This window comes from Pectinophora gossypiella, chromosome 14 (assembly GCF_024362695.1).
Source record: "Pectinophora gossypiella chromosome 14, ilPecGoss1.1, whole genome shotgun sequence".
NCBI classification, from domain to species: Eukaryota; Metazoa; Arthropoda; class Insecta; order Lepidoptera; family Gelechiidae; genus Pectinophora; species Pectinophora gossypiella.
Genome location: NC_065417.1, coordinates 2,650,495 through 2,674,337, shown reverse-complemented (window position 1 = coordinate 2,674,337; position 23,843 = coordinate 2,650,495). Strand labels below are relative to the sequence as shown.

At 37.4% G+C, this 23,843-nt stretch overlaps 2 protein-coding genes across 4 annotated transcripts in view; both read left to right on the top strand.

Moving 5' to 3' along the window:
* Nucleotides 1-8,606: 8,606 nt before the first annotated feature.
* On the top strand, nucleotides 8,607-13,747 carry LOC126372551 (NADH dehydrogenase [ubiquinone] flavoprotein 2, mitochondrial). Its single transcript, XM_050018372.1, has 7 exons — nucleotides 8,607-8,757; nucleotides 8,890-9,015; nucleotides 9,532-9,722; nucleotides 10,689-10,836; nucleotides 11,468-11,527; nucleotides 12,089-12,165; nucleotides 13,581-13,747. Exons 1-7 carry the CDS (start codon nucleotides 8,722-8,724, stop codon nucleotides 13,675-13,677), a joined length of 735 nt encoding a protein of 244 aa, XP_049874329.1. The 5' UTR covers nucleotides 8,607-8,721; the 3' UTR covers nucleotides 13,678-13,747.
* Nucleotides 13,748-14,964: 1,217 nt separating this feature from the next.
* The window catches only part of LOC126372444 (calcium-transporting ATPase type 2C member 1), a 63,121-nt gene continuing 54,242 nt past the window's right edge, over nucleotides 14,965-23,843 (top strand). The window contains exons 1-2 of one of the 3 annotated variants that reach the window (XM_050018208.1): nucleotides 14,965-15,066; nucleotides 21,945-22,052. In XM_050018208.1, coding sequence (XP_049874165.1) covers nucleotides 14,980-15,066; nucleotides 21,945-22,052 — 195 coding nt within the window. In that variant the 5' untranslated portion in view covers nucleotides 14,965-14,979. Of the gene's footprint in view, nucleotides 15,067-15,621; nucleotides 15,943-21,944; nucleotides 22,053-23,843 lie in introns of those variants that run through there. The other 2 variants (XM_050018206.1, XM_050018209.1) reach the window with 2 other exon arrangements.

Genomic DNA, 23,843 nt, shown 5'->3' with positions numbered 1-23,843 from the left:
ACTTACATCAGTAAGTAATAACCGGGACCAACGGCTTAACGTGCCTTCCGAAGCACGGATCCTTTTACTTTTAGGATAATCAGGTGATCAGCCTGTAATGTCCTAACCAAACTAGGGATCACAAAGTGATTTTTGTGATTTGTCAACACCGGGATTCGAACCCGGGACCTCCGGATCGTGAGCACAACGTTCAACCACTGGACCACGGAGGCCGTTATACCGATTATAATCATGAACTTATGTTTATTTATTTTGTTTATTTATTTTTATTTCAAAATTAAAAATGGGTCGAGGTCCTTATTTAATTCTGAATAATAATAATTATAAGTAGGTATCTACTTTACTCGAAAACCCAATACAAGCCAATACACTTTTCATCACAAATTAGACAACTTTTTACGAAGACTCCATGTTTGCAAAAAAAATGAGCGTGTAATGTCCAAATTCGTGGGACTGTAGTACGGCTATTGTTCGCGGTTCGATTCCCGCCTGTAAAAAGATTAGGTACTTGTTTTTAAATACGTGAGTTAGTAGAAGTAGGTTTAAGGAAAAGTTGAGTAGTATCTTCGATTCAAATCAAAACAAATATACTTTATTGCACACAAACAAAATATACTTACAAACATTTATAAAACACTAGATTTTGCCGGCGGCTTCGCTCGTGTTAAATTCGGGGTAATGCGGTTCCCCTTTCCTAATGAACCAAAATTTAGCTTCCTACCTACAAAACTGAGCCCACTGAGTTTCTCTCAGGCTGTCCAAGGTTAGCTGCAAGAAATCCCAATTAGGGATAAGCTCGCCTATGCTTTATCTAACGATAAATTATATATAAATTTCCTTTGTATTTTAAAGCAATAAAGAGTATACAAACAAACAAACTGAGAAAGGGGGTTGGGGACAGATTTTGCCAAGAAAACTATGCACGATTTTTTAGTTGGTCACAAATAGCCCGCATATCTATCAATTTTTAGCTTTCCACCTTGAAAATTGTGGAACGCTCTATACAAACTTCCACCTCTCATTTTAGGGGAGTAGGACGTTAGAAAGAGACAAAATATGTAGCCTATCATTCTCCATCTCTTCAACTATTTCCACTTAAAAATCACGTCGGCTAGTCACTTCGTTTTGCCGTGAAAGATGGACACAAACAGACACACACACTTTCCCATTTATAATATTAGTATAGATTTAGCAACAGTACAAATCGGCTGCCTTATTGCCGATCGATACCCGGTGGGGTTGCGCCTCACAAAAAAAAAACACTCTATGAGACTGTCTCCAGTTTGGCCAGGACTTTAAAAGCTGCAGTTGCTTGATTGTCTGAATAATACTTAAGATACCTAATTCCGTGCTATGGAAGGCACGTTAAGCTGTTGATCCTGGGTATTACTTACTGATACAAGTACGAAGTCTTTACATGAGTCATGGTAGACTTTGGCGGCTCAATAATAATGATGAATGATGATGCTAGAATTGATGAGGTTGGTCATCCACCTCACAACTTGATAGAATAAGAAGAATAGGTATTTAAATTTTAATGTATGATTCGTACCAAAAGTGGCTGCAAGCTCTCCTCTGATTACTAATTGTGGCTCAGCCTACCCAATTAGGGGTAATAGGCGTGAGTTTTTAAACATAATTGTTGAATTAAATTTTACAAAAGGCTACGAACTGTACAACTAGCGCCATCTATGTGAGCGCAGTGACAACCACTAACATTCTGTTCATACAGTTTTGATTCTTTGCGGCTCTGTCCACCCCCTTAGGGATTATAAGCGTGAGTTTAGGTACATATTATATTTGGGTATATATCCCGAAAATTTGCGATCTTGAATCGGGTTTGCATTCCCTAGTCCCATATATTGGGGCGCGACCGAACATATATGTATATACAAATAAGTTACAAGTACAAAAGGCGTACTTATTAAATCGAAAAATTACTAATTTCTTTCATGTAACCTTTAGGTATAGTTCATAGTTTTAGTAATAACATATCGGCACTGACATTTTATTACCAATATTTTTTTTTTTTTTTTGACGTGACTTATTGTAGATTTGCCGCAGATGGCATTAACTACTTGGCCGGACAAATGGGGAGCGCTGAAGGCTCTCACCCGGTACAACGTTTAAGACAACAGGCCTGAGGGTGCCCAGTTGGGCGCGAACCTCGGCTCAGGGCGTCGTCTGAGAGGAAAAATATTTGAAAGAATTTTATTACCAATAGAAGTTACTGTTCGTGTATATCATACTCTCAATCACTCGAGAGAGTTATAAAAATCAATTACTTGCCAAAGGCTGTAATTTGAGGCTACTTATAGTAACTACATATCTCCTCTGTCCATCTGTTCAGCTTATAAATGCGTCTATCGCGTGTGAAACGTATTAAGTGCCTATAAGTACTTACATTATTATTACATTCACTACACAATGTACATACGTAAGCTGACGCCAGTAACTCAGAGACTCAAGTCAGACGACAACCTACAACCTTTTTTCATACGAAACTGAAAAACAACTGAAAATTAGTTATCAACCCTTTATGTGCAATGTTATTTTTTCGATAAACACATTGGAATTTATTTACAAAGACACACTATGGCAAGAAAAAAACAATCTGAAAAGCCTCCTGTCGGATTATACCATTTTGCCTCATCATTGGCCTTATACGTCCGTTTTAGACGTTTTATGACGTCATTGCCTCGTAGAAATGTACTTATTTTCTTTTTTACTTTCATCCTAGAGCGGCAAACTCTACCACATACACTGCAGAAGAAGTCTCCGACTAGATTTTCCCTAGTGCCCCATATGGGTCATGCACGTATAAGTTTCAAATGCCTCATATGTGGTTCATACACAGTGAACGTGTTAAGATGTACTATGTGTTTTCTTTGTATGTTCCTTGTCTGTTTTATTATGTACAAGTAAATAAATGTACTGGGGTGAAAAGCGAATGGTCCATTAATGGTCTATGTACTCGTATAAACACATAATTTTATTTATATTCTATCAAAGTTTATTATTTGATAACTAAACAGTTATTCTATACTCTGTTTTTGGGGTTCTCTGGGTTCTCTGTCTGGGGTTCTTTTTAGGACGTAGATGCTCACTAGGACGGGATTTTACGAAATTCAACTTCCAAGGGGGTAAAAAGGGGTGGCAAAGTTTGTATGAAACTTCTATATTCTTTTATTAGTAGAGTTTCACGTGATCGAAGTCGTAGGTAACAGCTAGTATTCGCATATACAGGGTGTTAGTGACATCGGACTAGAGTGAGCTGAATCATCCCTCTCAGTATTAGTTGCGATGTCACTTACACCCTACGGGGTGCCAGCCGGGGTACGGGGAGGGCCAGTATGTACAGGTAGCCATACAAGTACGTAAGTATGGGTGTTAGTGATACCGTCAGGAATACTAAGGGGGGTGATTCAGACCATGATTTTGAGTTGATATTAAGTGGACTTTCCTGTCGGAAATTTCATATCTTTTTTGTTTTTTTAAATTATTTTCCGTTCCATATTTTTGCGACGGAAAATTTCACTTGATATCAGCTCAGAATCATGGTCTGAATTATCTCTCAAAGTTTTCGTTCCGATGTCACTAACACCCTGTATACCTATGTAGTTAGTTATACACAGCTCTACACTTGATTCTCAGAACGTCTGTAGGTCGAATGCTTAACATAATTCGGAGATCGTAAAAAGCAAAGGTCATAGTGACCCTAAATTTTAATGTATTTTAGGATTTAGAATGACGCAATGCCTATGCTGTCGATGATATTTTACACACATACATAAACTAATTAAATAATAACATTCTTCATCACTTGTGTAGGTTGTAAGGTGGATTACCAACCAAAAGTGTCAGGGTACTATTAAGCTGCCAACGGCTCCTGACATGACTCATGTAACGACTACTTACTTACATCAGTAAGTAGGTAGTAACCGGGACCAACGGCTTAACGTGCCTTCCGAAGCACGGATCAACTTACTTTTGGACAATCAGGTGATCAGCCTGTAATGTCCTAACCAAACTAGGGAACACAAAGAAATTTTTGTGATATTTCCCCACCGGGATTCGAACCCGGGACCTCCGGATCGTGAGCCCAACGCTCAACCAGTGGACCACGGAGACCGTTGCCTCTTGATGGTATGAAAGATGCCCTAATACTTTGTTTCTTCGTGCTAGTAGACCAATATAATGAAAGTAAGATCCATTTTGATATGTAATTACAACATATAACACATTCTAATTTCATTTGTGTACCATGGAATCGTTATCGAGCTAGTGCTACTGTGCTTTCTAAAAACTCAATTTGGTTGCATTGTCGTTGGAAACCAGTTAGGGAGGCTTTAAGAAGTATATCCACTTGACGAATTTTATATTTCATTATTAGTTTACATAGTCATAAATCAATCAACCGGAGGCGGCCTGGAGCATACTCCACCACGCTGTTCCAATGCGGGTTGGTGGAGGCGTTTTTACGGCTAATAGCCGGGACCAACGGCTTAACGTGCCGAAGCACGGAATCATCTTACTTTTTCGGACAATCAAGTGATTCAAGCCTGAAAAGTCCTTACCAAACAAAGGACAGTCTCACAAAGTGATTTGGACAATGTCCCCATCGGGAACCGAACCCGGACCTCCAGATCATGAGCCTAACGCTCTAACCACTAGACCACGGAGGCTGTTACCCCCTGCGGTTCATTGAGGGGAGGCCTGTGCCCAGCAGTGGGACGTATATAGGCTGTTTATGTATGTATGTGAGTTGTCATAAATCCCTGATGGCTCTGTTCGGAGACAGCGTGACTTAAATCTTAGTGTCACGGGTTCGAAACTCGGGTCGGGTTCATGTTTGGATCGTAGATAATTGGTGGTTTTCAGGTTTGTGCCTGGTTAATGGTAATAGGCTCACTCCCTATTACATGAGACTTAAACTTATCTGGCGAGGCGTGGGTGTATATATTAGCTTATTATGGCCGCGGCTTCGCTCGCGTTAAATTCGGGGTCACACGATTCCCCTTTTCTAATGTAGCTTCCTACCTTGAAGACTGCGTAAAGTCCCTAATCACAATAGAAGTTGCGACTACTTTTGATACGAAGTCAGATGGATATATCGCAAATTCTGTTATTAAGTGATCGGCCCATCGCATCGTCAAGAGTACTTTAAACAGGCGAAATGATGAGCTGATGAGAGTGGAAGAAGCGAAAGTGGTGTCAGGGTAAGTGGAATTCCTTTGTCTCTGACTCCCCCTACGGGAAATGGGTATTATCCTAGGGTAAAGATATTTTTAAGACAATAATTCGGTAGTAATATCGTATTTGAACGCATAATCAAAAGTAACTGATTTGACTAGTTGGAAACTAGCTTGATAGGTTTTTTTATGACGTGACTTATTCTAAATTTGCTGCATATAGCATTAACTACTTGGCCGGACAAATGGCGAGCGCTGATGTCTGTCACCCGAGTAAAGGCGCGAACTTATGAAGCTCGTATTAGGTACACAAACACTACACATTGACGTTATCGTACACGCGCATCTGTGTCACACGCACGCACGTCTGACGCCATACGGTTGAAGACTAAAGTAAGACCGAGAGGGGGTGAGGTAAACCTAGCTCAGCCGCTGGTGGGGAGCGGAGAGTTGCCGTTCGATACGTAGTATTATTCATTATTCTATGGTAAGTATGCACTTTTCTCGAAACAGTATTTAACAATTGTACCGTCTCCCTAACTCGTTATCAATGGCACCTAGTCCCGTTAACTAATTTCTGCGGCAATGAACAGCGTGACGCTCGTTTTTACAAAATGGCTGACAAAAAATATATCAGTTTAGTAGGAAAACGGTATACACAGTTGTATATTGTATAACGTAGGTTATGTAGGTTGGGGTTCAGAATCAAGTACCGTTCCAGCGAATATTACAAAAGTGGGAACGTTCCTGTTGAAAAACTCTTCTCTTATCTGCCTAAAGGTTAGGTTAGGTTAGGTTAGGTAACGCTCTTTTAGTAACTATTGCGCCTTTTTACTGCCAGGTACATTCCCATAGTGGGAATATTCCCGATAACGGCACATCACTGGTCATAATGGACGATCTGCTAAAAGTCTTGATCAAATCAAATATACTTTATTGCACAGAACTAAAATTTCAACAATCAGACATAACACATGAATACAGGACAATTTGGGCGGCCTTATTGCTCTAGAGAAATTTCTTCCAGGCAACCACCAAAAGGAAACAAACATTTACAAAGAACTCGGATGCGGGATGGTGCAACAAAAAATAAATACCTAAAAGTAAAACTAAACTAACTTAACTAACTAAACTAACGTAACTTGATGCGTCGTGTAAAGTTATAATAAATTTTCTTTCACGTGACTTAGGTATCTATTGTAGATTTCAATACAATAAGTTCGCTATTTAGCCAGATAAATAGGGACGACTACCGACTCTCATAAGATATTTATTTGTAGACAACAAATCATACAATGGCCCCGATTCCTGCAGACACACCTCATAATTTTATTTTAAATTATACTCGTCATTTTCTTATCTGACAAAAAGGAAAGGGACGGGAGATTGACAACTGTTAATTTTAAAATGAATGAAAACCCGAGCGAATCAAGAATGCATCTCGCTGATGCAACACGGTTCGCGTGTGCTGTCAACTTAATTCTGTCGGGTTATTGGCCAATATAAAGATTTGGGAGCTTTTCAATTTTTGCCTAAAATTGACGTGTGTTCCATAAATTTTATGCCTATCGATTACCCGTATCTTTCTTTTTCGGTAGATAAGAAAATGACAGGTATAACTTTAAATAAAATTAGATGGTGTGTCTGTGTAACTCTAGGGGTGCCAAACTTCAAATACGTACTTTTATTTCATGGAACTCCTCATCAAATGATCAAGTACTAATAAGAGACCCCGTAATTAATTATACCTATCATCATCATCAATAGGCTAAACGTCTGTTTCAGACGATTCATGATGACTATCATTGTCGAGTCATGAGCTTTTTCATGGCTGTGCAAGCCAATTCTGGAGCGGCAAATTCACTCTGCATGAGAAGCCTTCGGTACCTAGTTGGAATGTTGTCAGCTTGGTGTTATTCATTCTCCTACTCGTCAGAGTCTGGAACCAGGTGTTGTACCAGGAACGTATTATGGTAAAATCCAGAATTACCTATATAACCAAAAATAAGCAACTTCGCGGAACCCTGGTGACTTTTCTATTCCTAGCTAGGAAGGCTTAGGTTATGCGGAACCCATATTAGGAATCGTTGCACTTAGACTCTAGATCTAGGACGCTATAAGCTATGGATGTAGCCAATATTTATAACTACATTGAGTTAATTGAAATCACATTTCCTCTAAGTAGGTACCTAAGCTACAGAATAGGTCCCTTACCGCGGGACGTCACAAAAATTATAATTGTGCTCCATACCCCGCCATATGACCACACAGAAGCCATTCATCAAGAATTGAATTGAATTACCCCGCCAAACAGACACGGATTTGACTTTTTCATTAATTTTTTGTGTCTATTAAGATTATATTTACATTACATAATATATCTATGAAAATAATGATAATCATCTTATATACAACCGTAAACCAACCAAACACAAAATCCTTTAAGCGCTTCTCGTGCAGTACAAAACTGAACCATACAGAAGAATTTTAATTTGTGTCCTAAAAAGCTGTCGGTTTAGAATACCATAGCGCGCTCAGCCGAAAGTAATTAAAAACCAAACAAACTGTTTGAAATGCAGCAGTTGCCATAACAACGGGCCGCTGTTTTGCCGATCGCGCCATTTTTGCTCTATTTGCTTTACTTCTTTTACACGAAATGCACAGGACTATCTACGTTCAGCTTATAAACGAAATTACATCTAGCTAAGTTCAGTTTCAATGCTTTCACTTCAGTGCTGTGAATTTATAATTATTACAAGCAATTTTTATTCATAACTTTTGGTTTCATTTCTAAATGAAAAATAAGCAAATTATTCATAAATATATTATATGGAGTGAATGACTATTTTGCAAATGATTGGCCATAATGTATGAAAAAGTATTGAAATAGCCTTTAAATTAAGAAAAAAATAAAAATCATTCTTTTTAATTACTATAATGGCTATTACTAATATTTTTTGATGACTTTAGGCCAGTTACATGGCTAAAAGGTATTAGTTTAATTTATATTTAATTAATACCTTTAATTATGTGAACACACAATTAACTGAAATAAAGATAATAATATATTTATTATAAAATGATAAAACAATTTTGAATTTTCCCACCACTATTATGAATAACTTGAAGTTAGCAATGACTAATAACATAGATAAAAAAATGTTACTAGGAAAACAGCTGTGATATGTTTATTGACAAAATCTACCCATTTTATGCTCATTAACATACTTTTCATGTACCTTATTAACATACAAATAATAAAATCCTTCGAGAGATTCTTTATTTTCATGAATTCTGAACAAAAATACATTTTTATACACAAAACATGTTCATTGTTATACGAGCAAGCAAGATAGCGCATTAGAACTTTCATTGCCTTATTCATTCTTATACAATGTAACGTGGCTAGAACTGTCAAAAAAAAACGTAATATTTTAATCGTGTGAAGTTAGTCGCAATCCCTAGCCTATTCGCGGACAGTGTTTCGCAATAAATTTTATAAAATAATCTAAAATTTAATTAAATAGCCATGTTATCCAGCCTGAGGACTGGAGTTCAGGGTCTGGTAGGTACATCCAGTCGAGTTTTGATGTGTGAAATTCATTATTTGTGTAAACAATCGCGTTATATAATATCGACATGACAGTTGTTAGTTTCGGCCACCGTGATGATAAAAGTGTAAAATGTTTGTTTTCAGTGGCGTGTGTCGTCGAGGGCTCTGCAGACCAGCTCAAGGTTGCAGTCTGATGCCCTCTTCGTTCACAGAGACACCCCTGAGGACAATTCTAGCATTCCTTTTGAATTTACGCCGGAGAATAAAAAGGTTGGTTAACCTTCAATTGTTATGACTTTTTACTTCTATTGACGTATTTATTTTTTACTTTATTTAATCACCCTAACTTGAAATAGTTTTGAATTTAAGAACATTGCATGGAAAACATGGTGTATTCTGCCCTGAGTTTAATTTAAAGTACCTATGGCAATTGGTCTTTTAAAACATTCTGTATTGTCATAGAATAAAGAATAGTATTTTGTCTAATATAGATGTGACGTGACTTGAGGTACAATAATATTATGTAAATTTTATAATAATTTATTGTATAAAACTATATTTAATGATAGTAAAAACAATGTCTGCCTACTTAGTTTGAGAAAGGTACTTTTCATTGAATTACAATCCAGCGTTTTATTGCTTGAAGAAAACTTATTTAGAATTATATTGTAATTAATTTAATTTTTAAACAGTGCAGCTATAAACAATAAAAAGTAAATAGATAGTGTGTGTGCTCGTTCAACAAAAAAATTTTGATTGTAAAATTTTCCTACCATACTATTTCAGCGAGTTGATGCTCTGCTAGAGTTATATCCAGAAGGCCACAAGCGCTCGGCTATGATCCCGCTGTTGGATCTAGCTCAGCGTCAGAATGGAGGCTGGCTTCCCATCTCTGCCATGCATAAGGTGGCAGAGATCATCAATGTACCACGTATGAGAGTTTACGAAGTCGCTACATTCTACACTATGTTTATTAGGTTAGTATTAGCTATATTGTAATAGCAATGATTTTGTCTATCAATATTTTTTATTATACTGACATGGATGTATATTTTTATAACAAATATCTCTTATATTTTATTAATGGATATTTTCCTAGTTCACTAGAACTTAATGTGAAACACATATTACCCACCAAGTGAGCTAATAATGGTTACATTCCGACCGAGATTTCTAGATGCAATACTTAAACAATGGATTTAGATTGTAAAATGGCATTCGGTCTCATGTCTTTAAGGCTCTTTAAATTGTTGATATTAACTGTGTATAAATCATAATACTGTTTGTGTCAACCTACTTCTACTATTCTTCCTTTCACTTTCACACTACAGAAATTTTGGGGTTTATTTTTTAATCCATTTATTATTGACAGTTGTTATAGTTATTTTATTCATCACATTTTTGTCTATCTAAGGTCAATTTTGTCACTTTCTTATAATACACTATGTTCACCTTATCTTTAATCTGTTCTATTTAAGCTTTTCATGGTCTTCCCCTTCCTCTCTTTCCTTGTAGCTTCCCTTCTACGATGTTTTTAATAAATTCGTTGTGTCATCTTGCTACTTCTGTCCTCAATAACTCTCAATATTTGCCTTTATTCCCTTACTGGCATTTCCAACTACAAAATTTTGATGTTAATTTATTTTGTGGAATAAATTAAATGAAATATTTAAGAGGTGTGTCATCGGTGTGTGTGTCCTCATGATATTTTAGTAAAGAAGTTTAGTTTTCAAAATACGCTCTCAAGAATAGAGTAAAAGGTTACTATACATAGAATGGTCGCGTTATGTGCGTCCATTTATTCTAAAATATTTTGTTGGTCGCATTTCGTAGATCACACTTCTTTCTTTCTGAACTTGGCTAATGTACGTGTATAATCAAAATTGATTGCCCTAACCATTATTAGAAGAAAATAAAGTCTATTTTTATTGTTGCTCTTCCAGGAAACCAGTAGGCAAGCACCACATAATGGTGTGCACGACCACTCCGTGCTGGCTGCGCAACTCTGATGCCGTCCTGAACACCATCAAGAAGGAAACCAACTGCGAGGTCGGGGGCACCAGCCCCTGCGGGAAATTCTCCATCTCTGAGGTTTGTGTTTTAATGGCCATTCACAGGATAACCTTTAAACCTACTAAAAAAAAATCGTGAATTTTGCGACGGAAAATTCCACTTGATATTAACTCACAAACTCCACTTGAAATCATGGTTTGATTCATACCCCTCAGCATTCGTTACGATGTCACTAACACCCTGTATAGTTGTGAGCATATGTACATAGTACATATCAAGGCATATACAGTAGGTAATTATAATTGTGAACTGTACAAATAATTGACAGATGCGACGTCGCGCCACCGCTCACACGCAAGACTCACCATAGTTAATTGACGCTGGGTGACTCATTGAGGAGCTCGGTGTGCGACTGTTGAAGTTAAGCAACTTTCGCAAAGGCCGGTCATAGCATGGGTGACCACAAAAAATAGTTTTCATCTCGAGCTCCTCCGTGTTTCGGAAGGCAAGTTAAGCCGTTGGTCCCGGCTGCATTAGCAGTCGTTAATAACCATCAATCCGCACTGGGCCCGCGTGATGGTTTAAGGCCCGATCTCCCTATCCATCCATAGGGAAGGCCCGTGCCCCAGCAGTAGGGACTTTAATGGGCTGATGATGATGATGACTCATTGTCAACAACAAAATTCGTAATATGATTTACTTTTTTCAGGTGGAGTGTCTTGGAGCCTGCGTCAACGCGCCCATGATTCAAGTAAACGATGACTATTACGTGAGTATTTATTTTATCTTTCGAACAACTATTTACTTTGCTAAGCAGTTTTAAGCAACTATGTTAATTTTCAACTATGCGCCTCACGCCTAAAGAATTATTAAGGAAGTCTTAAAACCGTCGAAAGTGTTAAAAATTCTTGGCCATTTTACATCCAACCTCATTATTTTAGCCTGTATTGTCCCACTCAGGGTTTCCCAAACTATGGGTCGTTATTGTCGGGCGAAATTGTCGGGATCTCGTCTAGTTCATAAAAAATGTAAAGTTAGGATGGCTGAAAAAGATGAAAACTGCTTGTTTGTGATAGTGAGGTTAATTAAAACAAAATATTTTTTGAAAGAAAATAAACTGCCTATATACGTCCCACTGCTGGGCACAGGCCTCCCCTCAATCAACCGGAGGGGGTATTGATGAGATCTCGGGATTGCATTCCCTAAATGCAACTCAATTAGCCTTCGTTCTCATAATATTATATTCTCAAAATATTACATTCGCAAAACATTACGTTCGCAAAATAAAAATCTCGACAAATATTATAAAAGGTTTTTTATCGATTTTCAGGAAGATCTCACAGTTGAAGACACAAAGGAGATCATTGACAAGCTAAAGAGGGACGAGAAACCCAAACCAGGACCAAGGTACAGTTCATCATCATCAGCCCATTAACGTCCCCACTGCTGGGGCACGGGCCTTCCCTATGGATGGATAGGGAGATCGGGCCTTAAACCATCACGCGGGCCCAGTGCGGATTGATGGTTATTAACGACTGCTAATGCAGCCGGGACCAACGGCTTAACGTGCCTTCCGAAGCACGGAGGAGCTCAAGATGAAAACTTTTTTTTTGTGGTCACCCATCCTATGACCGGCCTTTGCGAAAGTTGCTTAACTTCAACAATCGCAGACCGAGCGCGTACAGTTATTATAGTTATACCGTCTGAGTTGAGTTCATCATAGGCCTCATGTGTCTGCTTCAGACGATTCATGACTATCATTGTCATCTTTTGTTATCATTGTCATTGTTTATGTAATTTTTTCATACATAATCAATATCACATGGTTTCTAGGATTTGTGCCCAGTTATTTTTTTATCTTATAATAAAATAAGTACGGTTCCACATTCCCGAGAAATTCATTTTCGGAGGTATGTGACCTAAACTGAATTGGGCTCATTTTCCCTTCGCGAGTGACCTAACCTGTATTGGGCTGATTTTCCGGCAGTCGCTTCTGTAAAAAACCGGTCCTGTCAAATCTTCAGGTTAGGTAAGCGGACCCTGTGAAAAACGGGATAATGCTAGGGAGATGATGATGATGAACAAAATAAGTACGGTTTGCAATTTTAAACACATTCGCCAAACTCAAAGAGAAGGCCCGTGTTGCTCTATGGCCAAACTAGAAGACAGGCAATAGGCTCGCCCCCTATACTATAGCTGGCGAAGACTGTGTGTACATTCAAATTCAAAATTCAAAAATATCTTTATTCGGTAGGTAACATAGTTACACTCCGAATCGTCAATTTTACATAACGAACGTCTCATCCGCCTAAAACTACTGCAGCTTCTCACAACCTGTATAGCCGGGGAAAAGAAGCTGCAAGAAAAACCTCGGCACAGTGCCCTAGACGTTCTTTAAAAAATAAACATAAAATATTGGTATACAATTGAGTAATTTAGCTGCCTGATATCAGTTCTCAGACAGTTAATCCCATGCATTCATATCTTCTAAATAATCACTAACTTTGTAATAAACTTTTTTGTAAAGTTTTTGATCCTCCGGTTGATTGAGGGGAGGCCTGTGCCCAGCAGTGGGACGTATATAGGCAGTTTATGTTATGTTATGTAAAGTTTTTGTTTAACTACTGTCTTAAAACAGTTGAAATATAAATATATATTCTATTGACTTCTGCCTACTCCTTCTGGAATACAAGGCGCGATGCTAAATAAAATTATAATGTAAATATAAGGCCTACATCGACGTACTGCGACACAAGCCGCGATGTATAGGCTGATAACGTTGATAACAATTTACTAAATATTACAATTTATACTTTTTTCAGAAATGGAAGGTTCGCGGCGGAGCCCCTCGGAGGCCTAACGTCTCTCACGGAGGAACCCACCGGCCCGGGCTTCGGACTGCAAGACACCTTCAAATGAAACAATGTTGAATATTTTGTAAATTTTATTTCATAGGTCTTATTTAAATAAATCAATCATGTTAGATCAATTTTGTATTTTTCTTTTATTGTTAAAGCCTGAGGCGGTTATTATTTTTATTAAAATTTGTTAAAATCGGGTTTTAACACGGTAAGAACCCGGTATTATGTGTTTTAATTATGATAATAACAGCGTAACTTCAAATAGTAATTATTTATTTAAGTACTTTATTTTAAATAAACTGGATCCAAGATATATTTGAAAAATTTCATTTTGTATTCCAATTTTAAATAAATGACTAATTAACAAATAATGCTATATACATAATGAGTTGTTGTGTATGTGTTATATTTTACTAAAACTTATTGACTTTTTACTTAAAAAACAATATTTCACATTTTCTATTTCAATTCAATGTCCAATTAGTATGAATCAGGTGTGGTGTGTGAGTGTAGGTGTACGACTATCAAGGCTATCAATAGTATGAAATTTACGTAAGCAATATAAGATAAGCCTATCTCGTTTCGTGTATGGTTACTTCACACTATTTCGATAAGCATGTATCGCTATTTCAGTAATACTTCATGTATTTTCTAGTGTGGTTATGTATTTACAACTATTAGGTGAAATTATAGTGGACAAATTGATTCTATAATGTCATTTGAGAATAGAACGCTAAAGTGCTTAACTTAGAACAGGTTTGTTGACTTTAAAATACAATTGTTTTGTTTTTGTTTGAGTGTGGAAATTAAATTAGGTATATTGATAGTAGCCAGTGGCGGATTTACTTTAGAAAATATTAATTTACTAAGATTTTTTGATGTTATATTAATTATGGGGGAAATGAAAAGATTATTATTTATAAAATGGCGTATAATAAACTGATTAACTGACAGGCTCAAAAAGGTATTTTTGTACCTTTTTTTTAAATATCGAGAATAATTTACATAATTATTTTAGTATGAAATAATAAATGATATTTAATAATTACATAGCTCATTATTTTTTTATTTATTTTTAGTTTGAATATTACCTTATGTACTTAAGTAGATTAAAATACTTACCTAAAAATGGTTAAGTATGCTAAACATTAATAATTTACAACATTAATAATAAGTACATCAGTAGATGCATAAATAATAGGTATTTCCATAGCATCTTTCTTACAATACTACTGACTGTCACTGGCTGGTTAGCTCTGAATAAATGAATAAAACATAAAAAACTGACTCATTGGAAGTGCGGGACATAATTTTATTGTCCTTGTGTGATGTGTGTACCTATTCAACTAAGTATTTACAGATGATTCGTAGAAACGCACGCAATGATGGGGACTATAAAGAATACAGTTATGTCCAGATTTGGGAAGAAGAAACGAATCACAGAAATGTAAGTAAATAAAAAAAAGTTTATTCATACATTATACTACGCTTACATGGTTGTAAATCAGACGGTCGGGATTTTTATTATTTCCTCGTATCAGAAGTATGAGTCATTCACCATGTCAAATTATCAAATACTCAATTTCAATTTGAATATTCCCGCCTCAATTACAAAAATCATTCATTCGTTGTTTGTTTGGATACACGCTTTTATAAATTTACGTGCCTTAATGTGGTCCATCTTTTTCACAGAACGTGGTCTTCTTAGTGCGCATGTTTTTGATTACTTGAAACTCTGCCTACCCTATTAGAAATTACGGGCTTGAGCTGTACTTATGTATGTATCATTTTGATGAAGTTACTTTGAAAACATATTTTATAGTTGAACATCAATCTAAAACTTTTATTGATTTGTCAATTTCTAATGTAAATTGTTTTTTTCGTGACCTGAGGATTTAAAAACTATGCAGACCTTACTCAAATATTTGTCAAATACCATGTATCCGATTTAGCTGAATGTCATGGTAATCGTTCCCTTTAACGCTTATCGTTCATTCATCACCTGTCCGTGACCGCTCGTTTTTAGCTCCATTCGTTCAATTTTATGTCAGTGGATTCTCTTTCGTTGGTGATTCTTGTTGTCTTTTCGGCGAGTAAAAATGTCTTTCGAGGCTTAAGCCCTGTCGCGTTGTGTCAACAATGAAAAGTAGTCCTACGCACAAATATGATAATTTCTCCGGCGACCATCAAGGGAAGGATACCGACAAATATTCGCTAGACAGCCAGGACACCGCAAGTGTGGTTAGTCGCTTGTCCGAATTATTGATTTTTGTTTGTGTACCTTAGAAGATGTTATTGATTTCACGTCTTTTTAATGTTTAAGGTTAGTATTTATGCTTCTGTAGCGCCTCACGTTGTTATGGTATGTCATGGTGGTGGGAACAGGTTGCAAAATTAGGCTTAATTAGTGGGTGCGTGTCGACGTAGTGGCAGTCTAGTTTGCCCTACGTAGCCGTTTACACGACCTAGATGTTTCAAATAAGCGCAGTGCACGATACATGAGTAATAGTGGCTTAGGGGAATTGTTTTATTTTCCACAATTATCGAACTCGGGTCGGTTGTCAGGCTGCCAAGTGGCGGTAACTCTTCACACATTCCGTGCTAAGCGCACTTTCTCCGCGCGAAATACTTTTACCGCGAAATAATAGAAGGATATTTTCGCTTTTGTCGAGAATGTGAATAATGCGTCTGGCGGTCTTGCTGATAATACTATCAGTCAATATTTGTTATATTTTTATAGTTGAACTAAACTATTCATTTAGTTAAGCTTAAACAAGTCAGCTATAGACCATATTAAATATTTTAAATATATGTAATATATTTTTTTTAAACAAAGAGATGCAGGTTTAATGTTTTCACTATGTGCTCCTATACCTACATACCTAATTATACACAACACATATTATTCTACTGTTTCTTTTGAATTCTTACTGAAAAGTTATTATCTTTTTGGCTGTGCAAGAAAATTATGAAGGCAAGGCAAACTTTATGTAATTCCATTAGATAGACTAACTCCCAAGACAAAGAAAGCCATGATATTGAACTTAATTCCTTAAAAAAATCTTGCCACTGTTTATATTAAATTTAATCAAATCAATAACTTTTTTCTTTTCTAACTTTTTTCTTTTTCTTTTCTTTTTGTTGTGATGTGTTAAAAAAAAAAATATTAAAAATAACAGTTTTAGTTTTATGTTCAAAATATTCCTTCAAATAATAATAACTTTTGTTCATAAGCCATTTCGTTAGGTTAATTTTGAACTTGTTTCCAGTCAGTATTTTCAATTCATTTGGTAGATTTTTATATAATTCAATGCACATATTTGATGCATTTATTTTATGCATGTTGGTTGGAGTTTGTGGTTGATGTAGAATATTAGCAAAACATGACCTATTTTGTCTCTGGTCAACTTCACTGTATTTTTTAAAGTAATAAGGATACTCCCTAACAAAACAGCATGCTGCTCTTAAATGTTTCAACATTGAAATTACTGCCATAGATAGGAATTTTAAAGCTTGCAATTAAATGGGTAAATAGTCCAGTTTAATCTTTAGTTTGTATATTTATTAATGCTATTTTAGTTAGGAACTAAGCAAGTTTACTGTTCCATTTTTAAATAAATAAATACTGTTATATAACATATATGACCTACTGCTGAGCACAGGCGTCCCCTCAATGAACCAGAGGGGCTATGGAGTATGTCCCACTGCAGGTTGGTGGAGGTGTAAAACATTGAAATACTAATACAGATGCTCCATTTTATTTATTTATTAATTATTACACTTACATTTGCAACATTACAGATATTAATCCATTGCATTACAAACAATATTCATATTCCAATTTCCCAATTTATTTAATAACAAGCAAAAACATCATCTTCCTAGCATTATCCCGTTTTTCACAGGGCCCGCTTACCTAACCTGAAGAATTGACAGGTCCAGTTTTTATCAAAAACAACTGACTGTCTGACCTTCCAACCCACAAAGGGAAAACCAGTCTAATACAGGTTAGGTCACATACCTCCGAAAATGCATTCCTCGGGAATGTGGGTATCCTCACGATGTTTTCCTTCACAGCTGAGCATGTGATAATCATTTATGATCCAAACATGAATTCGAAAACAAATTCGACAATCACTGGTTTAGGCTGGATTCGAACCTGCGACCTCAAGGTGAGAGGCAAGCGTTCTATCAACTGGGCTACCATGGGACTAACGGCCACGGCCTCCGTGGTCCAGTGGTTTGAGCGTTGGGCTCACGTTCCGGAGGTCCCGGGTTCGAATCCCGGTGGGGACACATCACGAAAATCACTTTGTGATCCCTAGTTTGGTTATAGGATGTTACAGGCTGATCACCTGTTTGTCCGAAAGAAAGATGATCCGTGCTTCGGAAGGCATGTTAAGCCGTTGGTCCCGGTTACTGTTAAGTTACGGTTAAGTTAGTAGTCGTTACATGAGCCATGTCAGAGGCCTTTGGCAGCTCAATAGTAACCCTGACTTCAGGGTTGATGTAATCCACCTCACAACTCACACGATAGAAGAAATGGGACTAACAAGCAAAACACTGATAATTCAATAAGGACATATACCTAAATTGACAATAATTCACCACCCTGCTTTGATAAACATGAAAAATGAAAATGTTCTCATTTCATAGCATGCGTAGAAAAACTTTATAAATTATGTATGAATGTGTTCCAGTAGAATGGTACTGAAAACAAGTGTTCTAATCATGGAACATCTGTTTTGCTTCCCATAGACATTTATAGTATTTAATGTTTCGTGTTTTTAAATAGAGTTTATCGTCGACTTATCTATAGTAAAAAAAACACGTAAGCGCCTTTTCGTAAATTCACATTCGGATGTGAATTTTGTTAACCAAACTTCACAATAGACATTTTTTTTGACCTGACTTATTGTAGATTTGCCGCAGATGGCATTAACTACTTGGCCGGACAAATGGGGAGCGCTGAAGGCTCTCACCCGGTAGATTCCCAATAGATAAGCTAGCATCAATACAGGGAAATATTCTGGTCTCAATTTTCACCTAGAATCTTCTTCTGAGTTATTAGTGAGGCGCCAAACACCCCTGACATGCCTCGTGTAATTACTATTACTTACATAGGTAGTAACCGAGACGCACGGCTTAACGTGCCTTCCGAAGCACGAATCATCTTACAATCTGACAATCAGGTGATCAGCCTGCAATGTCCTATTCAAACCAGGCCACACAAAGTGACCCGGGACCTCCGGATCGTGAGCCTAACGCTCAACCACTAGACCACGGAGGCCGTCAACCTGGAACGAAATTAATGTAAAGAAATTGAGGTATTTTCGTAGATAATCCAATGAGAATGTGATTTTTCAAAAAGGCTCTTGCGTGGTGTTCAGTCATGAGCAATATCATGTACCCACTTTAGGACTCTGTCGCACTAACATTTTTGACATTTAGTGACATACAGTTCAACTTGTCAAAAAAGTTAATGTGACATGGTACCAAAGTGTATACATATTACGATATAGGCAATGCTTTCAGTTTATTGTTCAAATGCCTGTTACATACAGAGTAGAGTTGTTTAGAGTGGAAACTCAATTTTAGTTTATATTTCAGTTGGTTACACTGCTTGCTGATATATAAATATTTCATAGTATACTTATTTGCCTTACTACGCCACTTTCCACTTACACACCACATTCGCTTCTTCCACTCTCATCAAACTCTTCATGCAGGTTTAGAGTACTTTAGACCTGGCCTTTCTTTAAAACATCCTGGTTTTGATCGCGGAATGTACGCCTAGGCCTTTTTCTTCCAACTCTACCACTTAATTAAAACACATAATAACGGGTTCCCGCTCGGTCTGCGATTGTGCAATCCGCACTGGGCCCGCGTGGTGGTTTAAGGCCCGATCTCCCTATCCATCCATAGGGAAGGCCCGTGCCCCAGCAGTGGGGACGTTAACGGGCTGGTGATGATGATGAACGGGTTCTTACCGCGTTTAAAGTAGGATATGAGACTCCCGTTATCACTCTACCACTTAGTTCCAAGAACATCACCAAACTACTTGTTGAGTCATGGTTTACGTGTCTATCAAAACATCGGACAATAATGTGGGACTTTCCAATCGACGTTCCCCAAACACGATACATGGCGCTGTTCACTTTTAACGTGATAATTTCCTATTTTCTCATTACTGGGGTACATAATTATTCAAAAATGTAATGGCAGAAGCATACATAAAACTAATTGTTGCTTGATATTTGGATCACATCATGTATAGAATGATGTTGCTACCTATATTACTTCGACACGTCTTTATTTTGAACAGAGTAATAATGGGTGGAAGTTGTAATTGTACTTTGGTGTAAAAAAGGGTCATCATTTATACCCAAAAACAAAGATAAAAGATGCATATGTCTGTTATCCAGAAGTTTAAACGAAGAAAACACTTAACAACGCCATCTATCGTGTTTTTGGGAACGCCGATTGGATAGTCCCCCATTCGGCTCTTTGTAGATACCTACTAACTACTAATACTGTCATTTGTTTTGTTGGCAAATCACCAAACCCATTAAGAGCAAATCCCAAAAAAAATATCTCGACAATAATTCCAACATTGAGCTGGATTATTGCGGGGTTACGACATAAATCCGCGATTATAATCCGGTTACGATTCCTCTTTATTTCGTTCAAATCGCGTATAACGCGTTTTTTCCGCTGTTCTTACCAAAACGATCGGTACCTATTTAAAATAAGTTTTCATCCAATGTACAATTAAAAAGCAAAAGTTCAGTCACTGAGCCCAGCGAATTATTTGTAAACGGTGGTGAAATTATGAACCATTAGTTGTCATAATTATAAAATTTATATTTTTGTAGGTGTTTTTCTATTACAGAAACGACAGGTAACCAGGTGGTCTTAAGTGCAACCAGTTAATTTATTACTTTGCAAGAAACTGATTGGACTTTTGCAGTTTATCGTACTTATTATACCCCAATTCCTGCAGACACCTAATTTTATTTTAAGTTATACTCGCCATTTTCTTATCTATCAAAAAGGAAAGGAACGGATGATTGACAACTGTTAATTTTAAAATGAGTGAATAACCCGGGCGAATAAAATAGGCATCTCGCTGATACGCAACCCGTTTGACGTGTGCTGTCATCTTAATTCTGTCGGGTTATTAGCCAATATAACTGTGGGAGGGATTTTTAAATGTCTGCCTAAATTTTATGACTGTCGATTACCCGTCCCTTTCCTTTTCGGCGGATAAGAAAATGACAGGTATGACTTAAAATAAAATTAGATGGTGTGTACGGTCACGAGCATTAATATGTACCTATACACTTTGGTACCATGCCACATTAACTTTTTGACAAATTGAACTGTAAGTCTCACTAAATGTCAAATTATGTTAGTGCGATAGAGTCCTAAAGTGGGTACATTATATTGCTCATGTACTGGAATCAGTCCCATTAAAAAAAAAAACATTATAAAATGACGCGATTGAAAAGCCTTATCTATCAGTTATCAGTCATTAAATATTTTCAATGTATTAAATAGAGATTTTAAAAATAGAATCTGAATATTATAATCGTTAAAATCAATAAAGTGATTCATTGACCATTTTCGTTTCGTTTCTCGTTACTTAGGGTGCCTTTTCGTTTCGTTTCTCATTACTTAGGGTGCGTGCATGCAAGTATATGTGCCGAAGCTTTGAGTCTTTGCCGTGCCTTCCGAAGCACGGATCATTTTACTTTCGGACAATCAGGTGATCAGCCTGTAATGTCCTCACCAAACTAGGGATCACAAAGTGATGTTCGTGATATGTCCCCACCGGGATTTGAACCCGGGACCTCCGGATCGTGAGCCGAACGCTTAAACCACTGGGCCACGGAGGCACAGGCCCAAACCAATGATTTTCGAACTAGTTTCAGAATTCATGTTAGGATGATAAATGATTATCACGTCCTCAGGGGTGAAGGAAAACATCGCGAGGAAACTCAAAACCCGAGAAATGCGTTTCGGAGATAATGTGACCTAAACTGTATCGGGCTGGTTTTCCTTTCTGATTGGAAAGTCAAGACAGGCAGTCGTTTCTGTAAAAAAAATGGCTTCAAATCTTCAGGTTAGGTAACCCGAGCTGTGAAAACGGGTTAAAAAGAATACGTTTACTTACTTAGCGGTCAAACACACAACCCTCCTTTTTGCTTTCTCCGCAGTCGGGTAAAAACAGTCGCAGACACTGCCAATCCATCAGCTTCGTTTCTGATATACTTCTCTAGACAGTGAATTTATTGTAGTATTATAACTTGTCCCCTGTTTCAGCATTCGAGTCCAACGGAGGGCGGCGGGCGTGATCGCGTGGACGCGTGCGCCGGCGCAGGTGACATGTGGATCAGCGCCGTCGAGAGCTCTATCCTAACATGGGAGGAGGTGAGTGATCGTAATCATCATAATTTTGTTTTGTTTCTGTGAAATCCTGCTATTGGTTTGATAAGTTGGGTAAACCTAGTTCAGACGCTTGTGGGGAGCGGAGAGTTGCCGTTCTACACGTAGTATTATTCCATATTCTATGGTAACGCTAGGGAGATATTTCATTTATTTTATTTATTTAGATAGGTATACCAACAGTACACATATTGAAAAGTTATAAAATGCAAGTCTTAAATTAGTTTTTGTATATGTGCTCCAATTACAGGTACACACAACATTCGTAATTACAACAACAAACTTATATATCTAGGTGTATATATAATTAAATATGTATAAAACTTAAACAGAAATTAACTTCTAAATTAAAACAGCCATAAATCATAATCATAATCGGGAGATATTGCTTCAACTTCAACTTTATGGTTGTATGGCAACCGGTCGTCATAGAGTAGAGACAACCATTACTGCCAATGTCAAGTACAGGAACCACATTTGTCCATAGAGAATGTCCATATAAGTACGTCCAAAGGTATCACTATTTCCTGAGAAAGGACAACACAACACCACATGGGAGATATTGCATTAGGTTGATAAACGTAACTGTCATTCCAAAAATCACTGAATTCTTTTTATTGACTTTTTATCCTTATGTTGTGGATATACCACCGATCCGCACTAAACGTTTTACCTCTTCCTTTTTGTCTGCCATCGCCTGTTTTTCCAACTCGTTATAATCTGAGTCTTCAAGGCTAGAGTGAATAGGCATTTGCTAGGTAAGCGTGATCCAGCCTAGACCACATCGTCACTTACCATCAGGGGCCCTACCGGGTAAGACGAAGTCGATTCAGAGTGGAGCAAATCGAACATCGATTTGATTCTGTCGTGCCGCGTAAGCAGCCAAGATGGCGATCTCCGATTCGTGACGTCACGTGAAGTTCGGGAAGCCGGTTGAACGAATGATTTCAGTATTTTTGACAGTTCATTGGTACCGCCTAAGAAGTCGATGTTCGGCGTTTGAAGCCGATTCTCGATTGAACTGTCAGTTGATGCCGGGCGCTGTCAGGTGAGATTGTGGTCAAACGCGAGCCTGTATTAAAAAAAAAACAACTACTATGGATTTCCTTTTCCAACAAGTTATTTAGGTCAAAACACAAAACGACAAACAGATCCATAACCGGTGCGTGTCTTAATGTTGTCACGCCAAATAAAAGCCAAACTAACATTTCCCAACTAGGTATATTCGCAACAGTTATAGAATCACAAAGCAGTGTTTTGATTGTTCATATTGAATGTTATGTTTCAGTAACCTTGGCGTCGGAAAATAACATAACTCGTGCTAAAATATACCTCAATGATGCACTGTTTGAATGAAAATAACACATAACATGAATAGCGTATAGACATCCCAATGCTGGGCACAGACCTACCCTTAATTAACCGGAGGCGGGATGGAGCATACTCCACCACCCTGGATTTTTTTTTGTGGTTTTATCTTGCGTTGATGAGTTGGGTTTATATGCCATGGAGGACGCTACTCCCAGCGAAGTCGGTCCTTTCTTTGAAGTAGTCATTCGGCCTGACTGTCCTTATCGAAATTTAATTTAAAGTAATGAAGTAAATACTTCGTGATATCTCCTGTTTGGATAGCCCGTGACTTACACCGTAGCATAGAATAAGGAATAATAGTATCGTAGTGACATGGGTTCGAATTTCGAATCATGTAACTTTCTATGTAACGGGCTCCGTGGTCCAGTGGTTGAGCGTTCTGCTCACGATCTGGAGGTCCCGGCT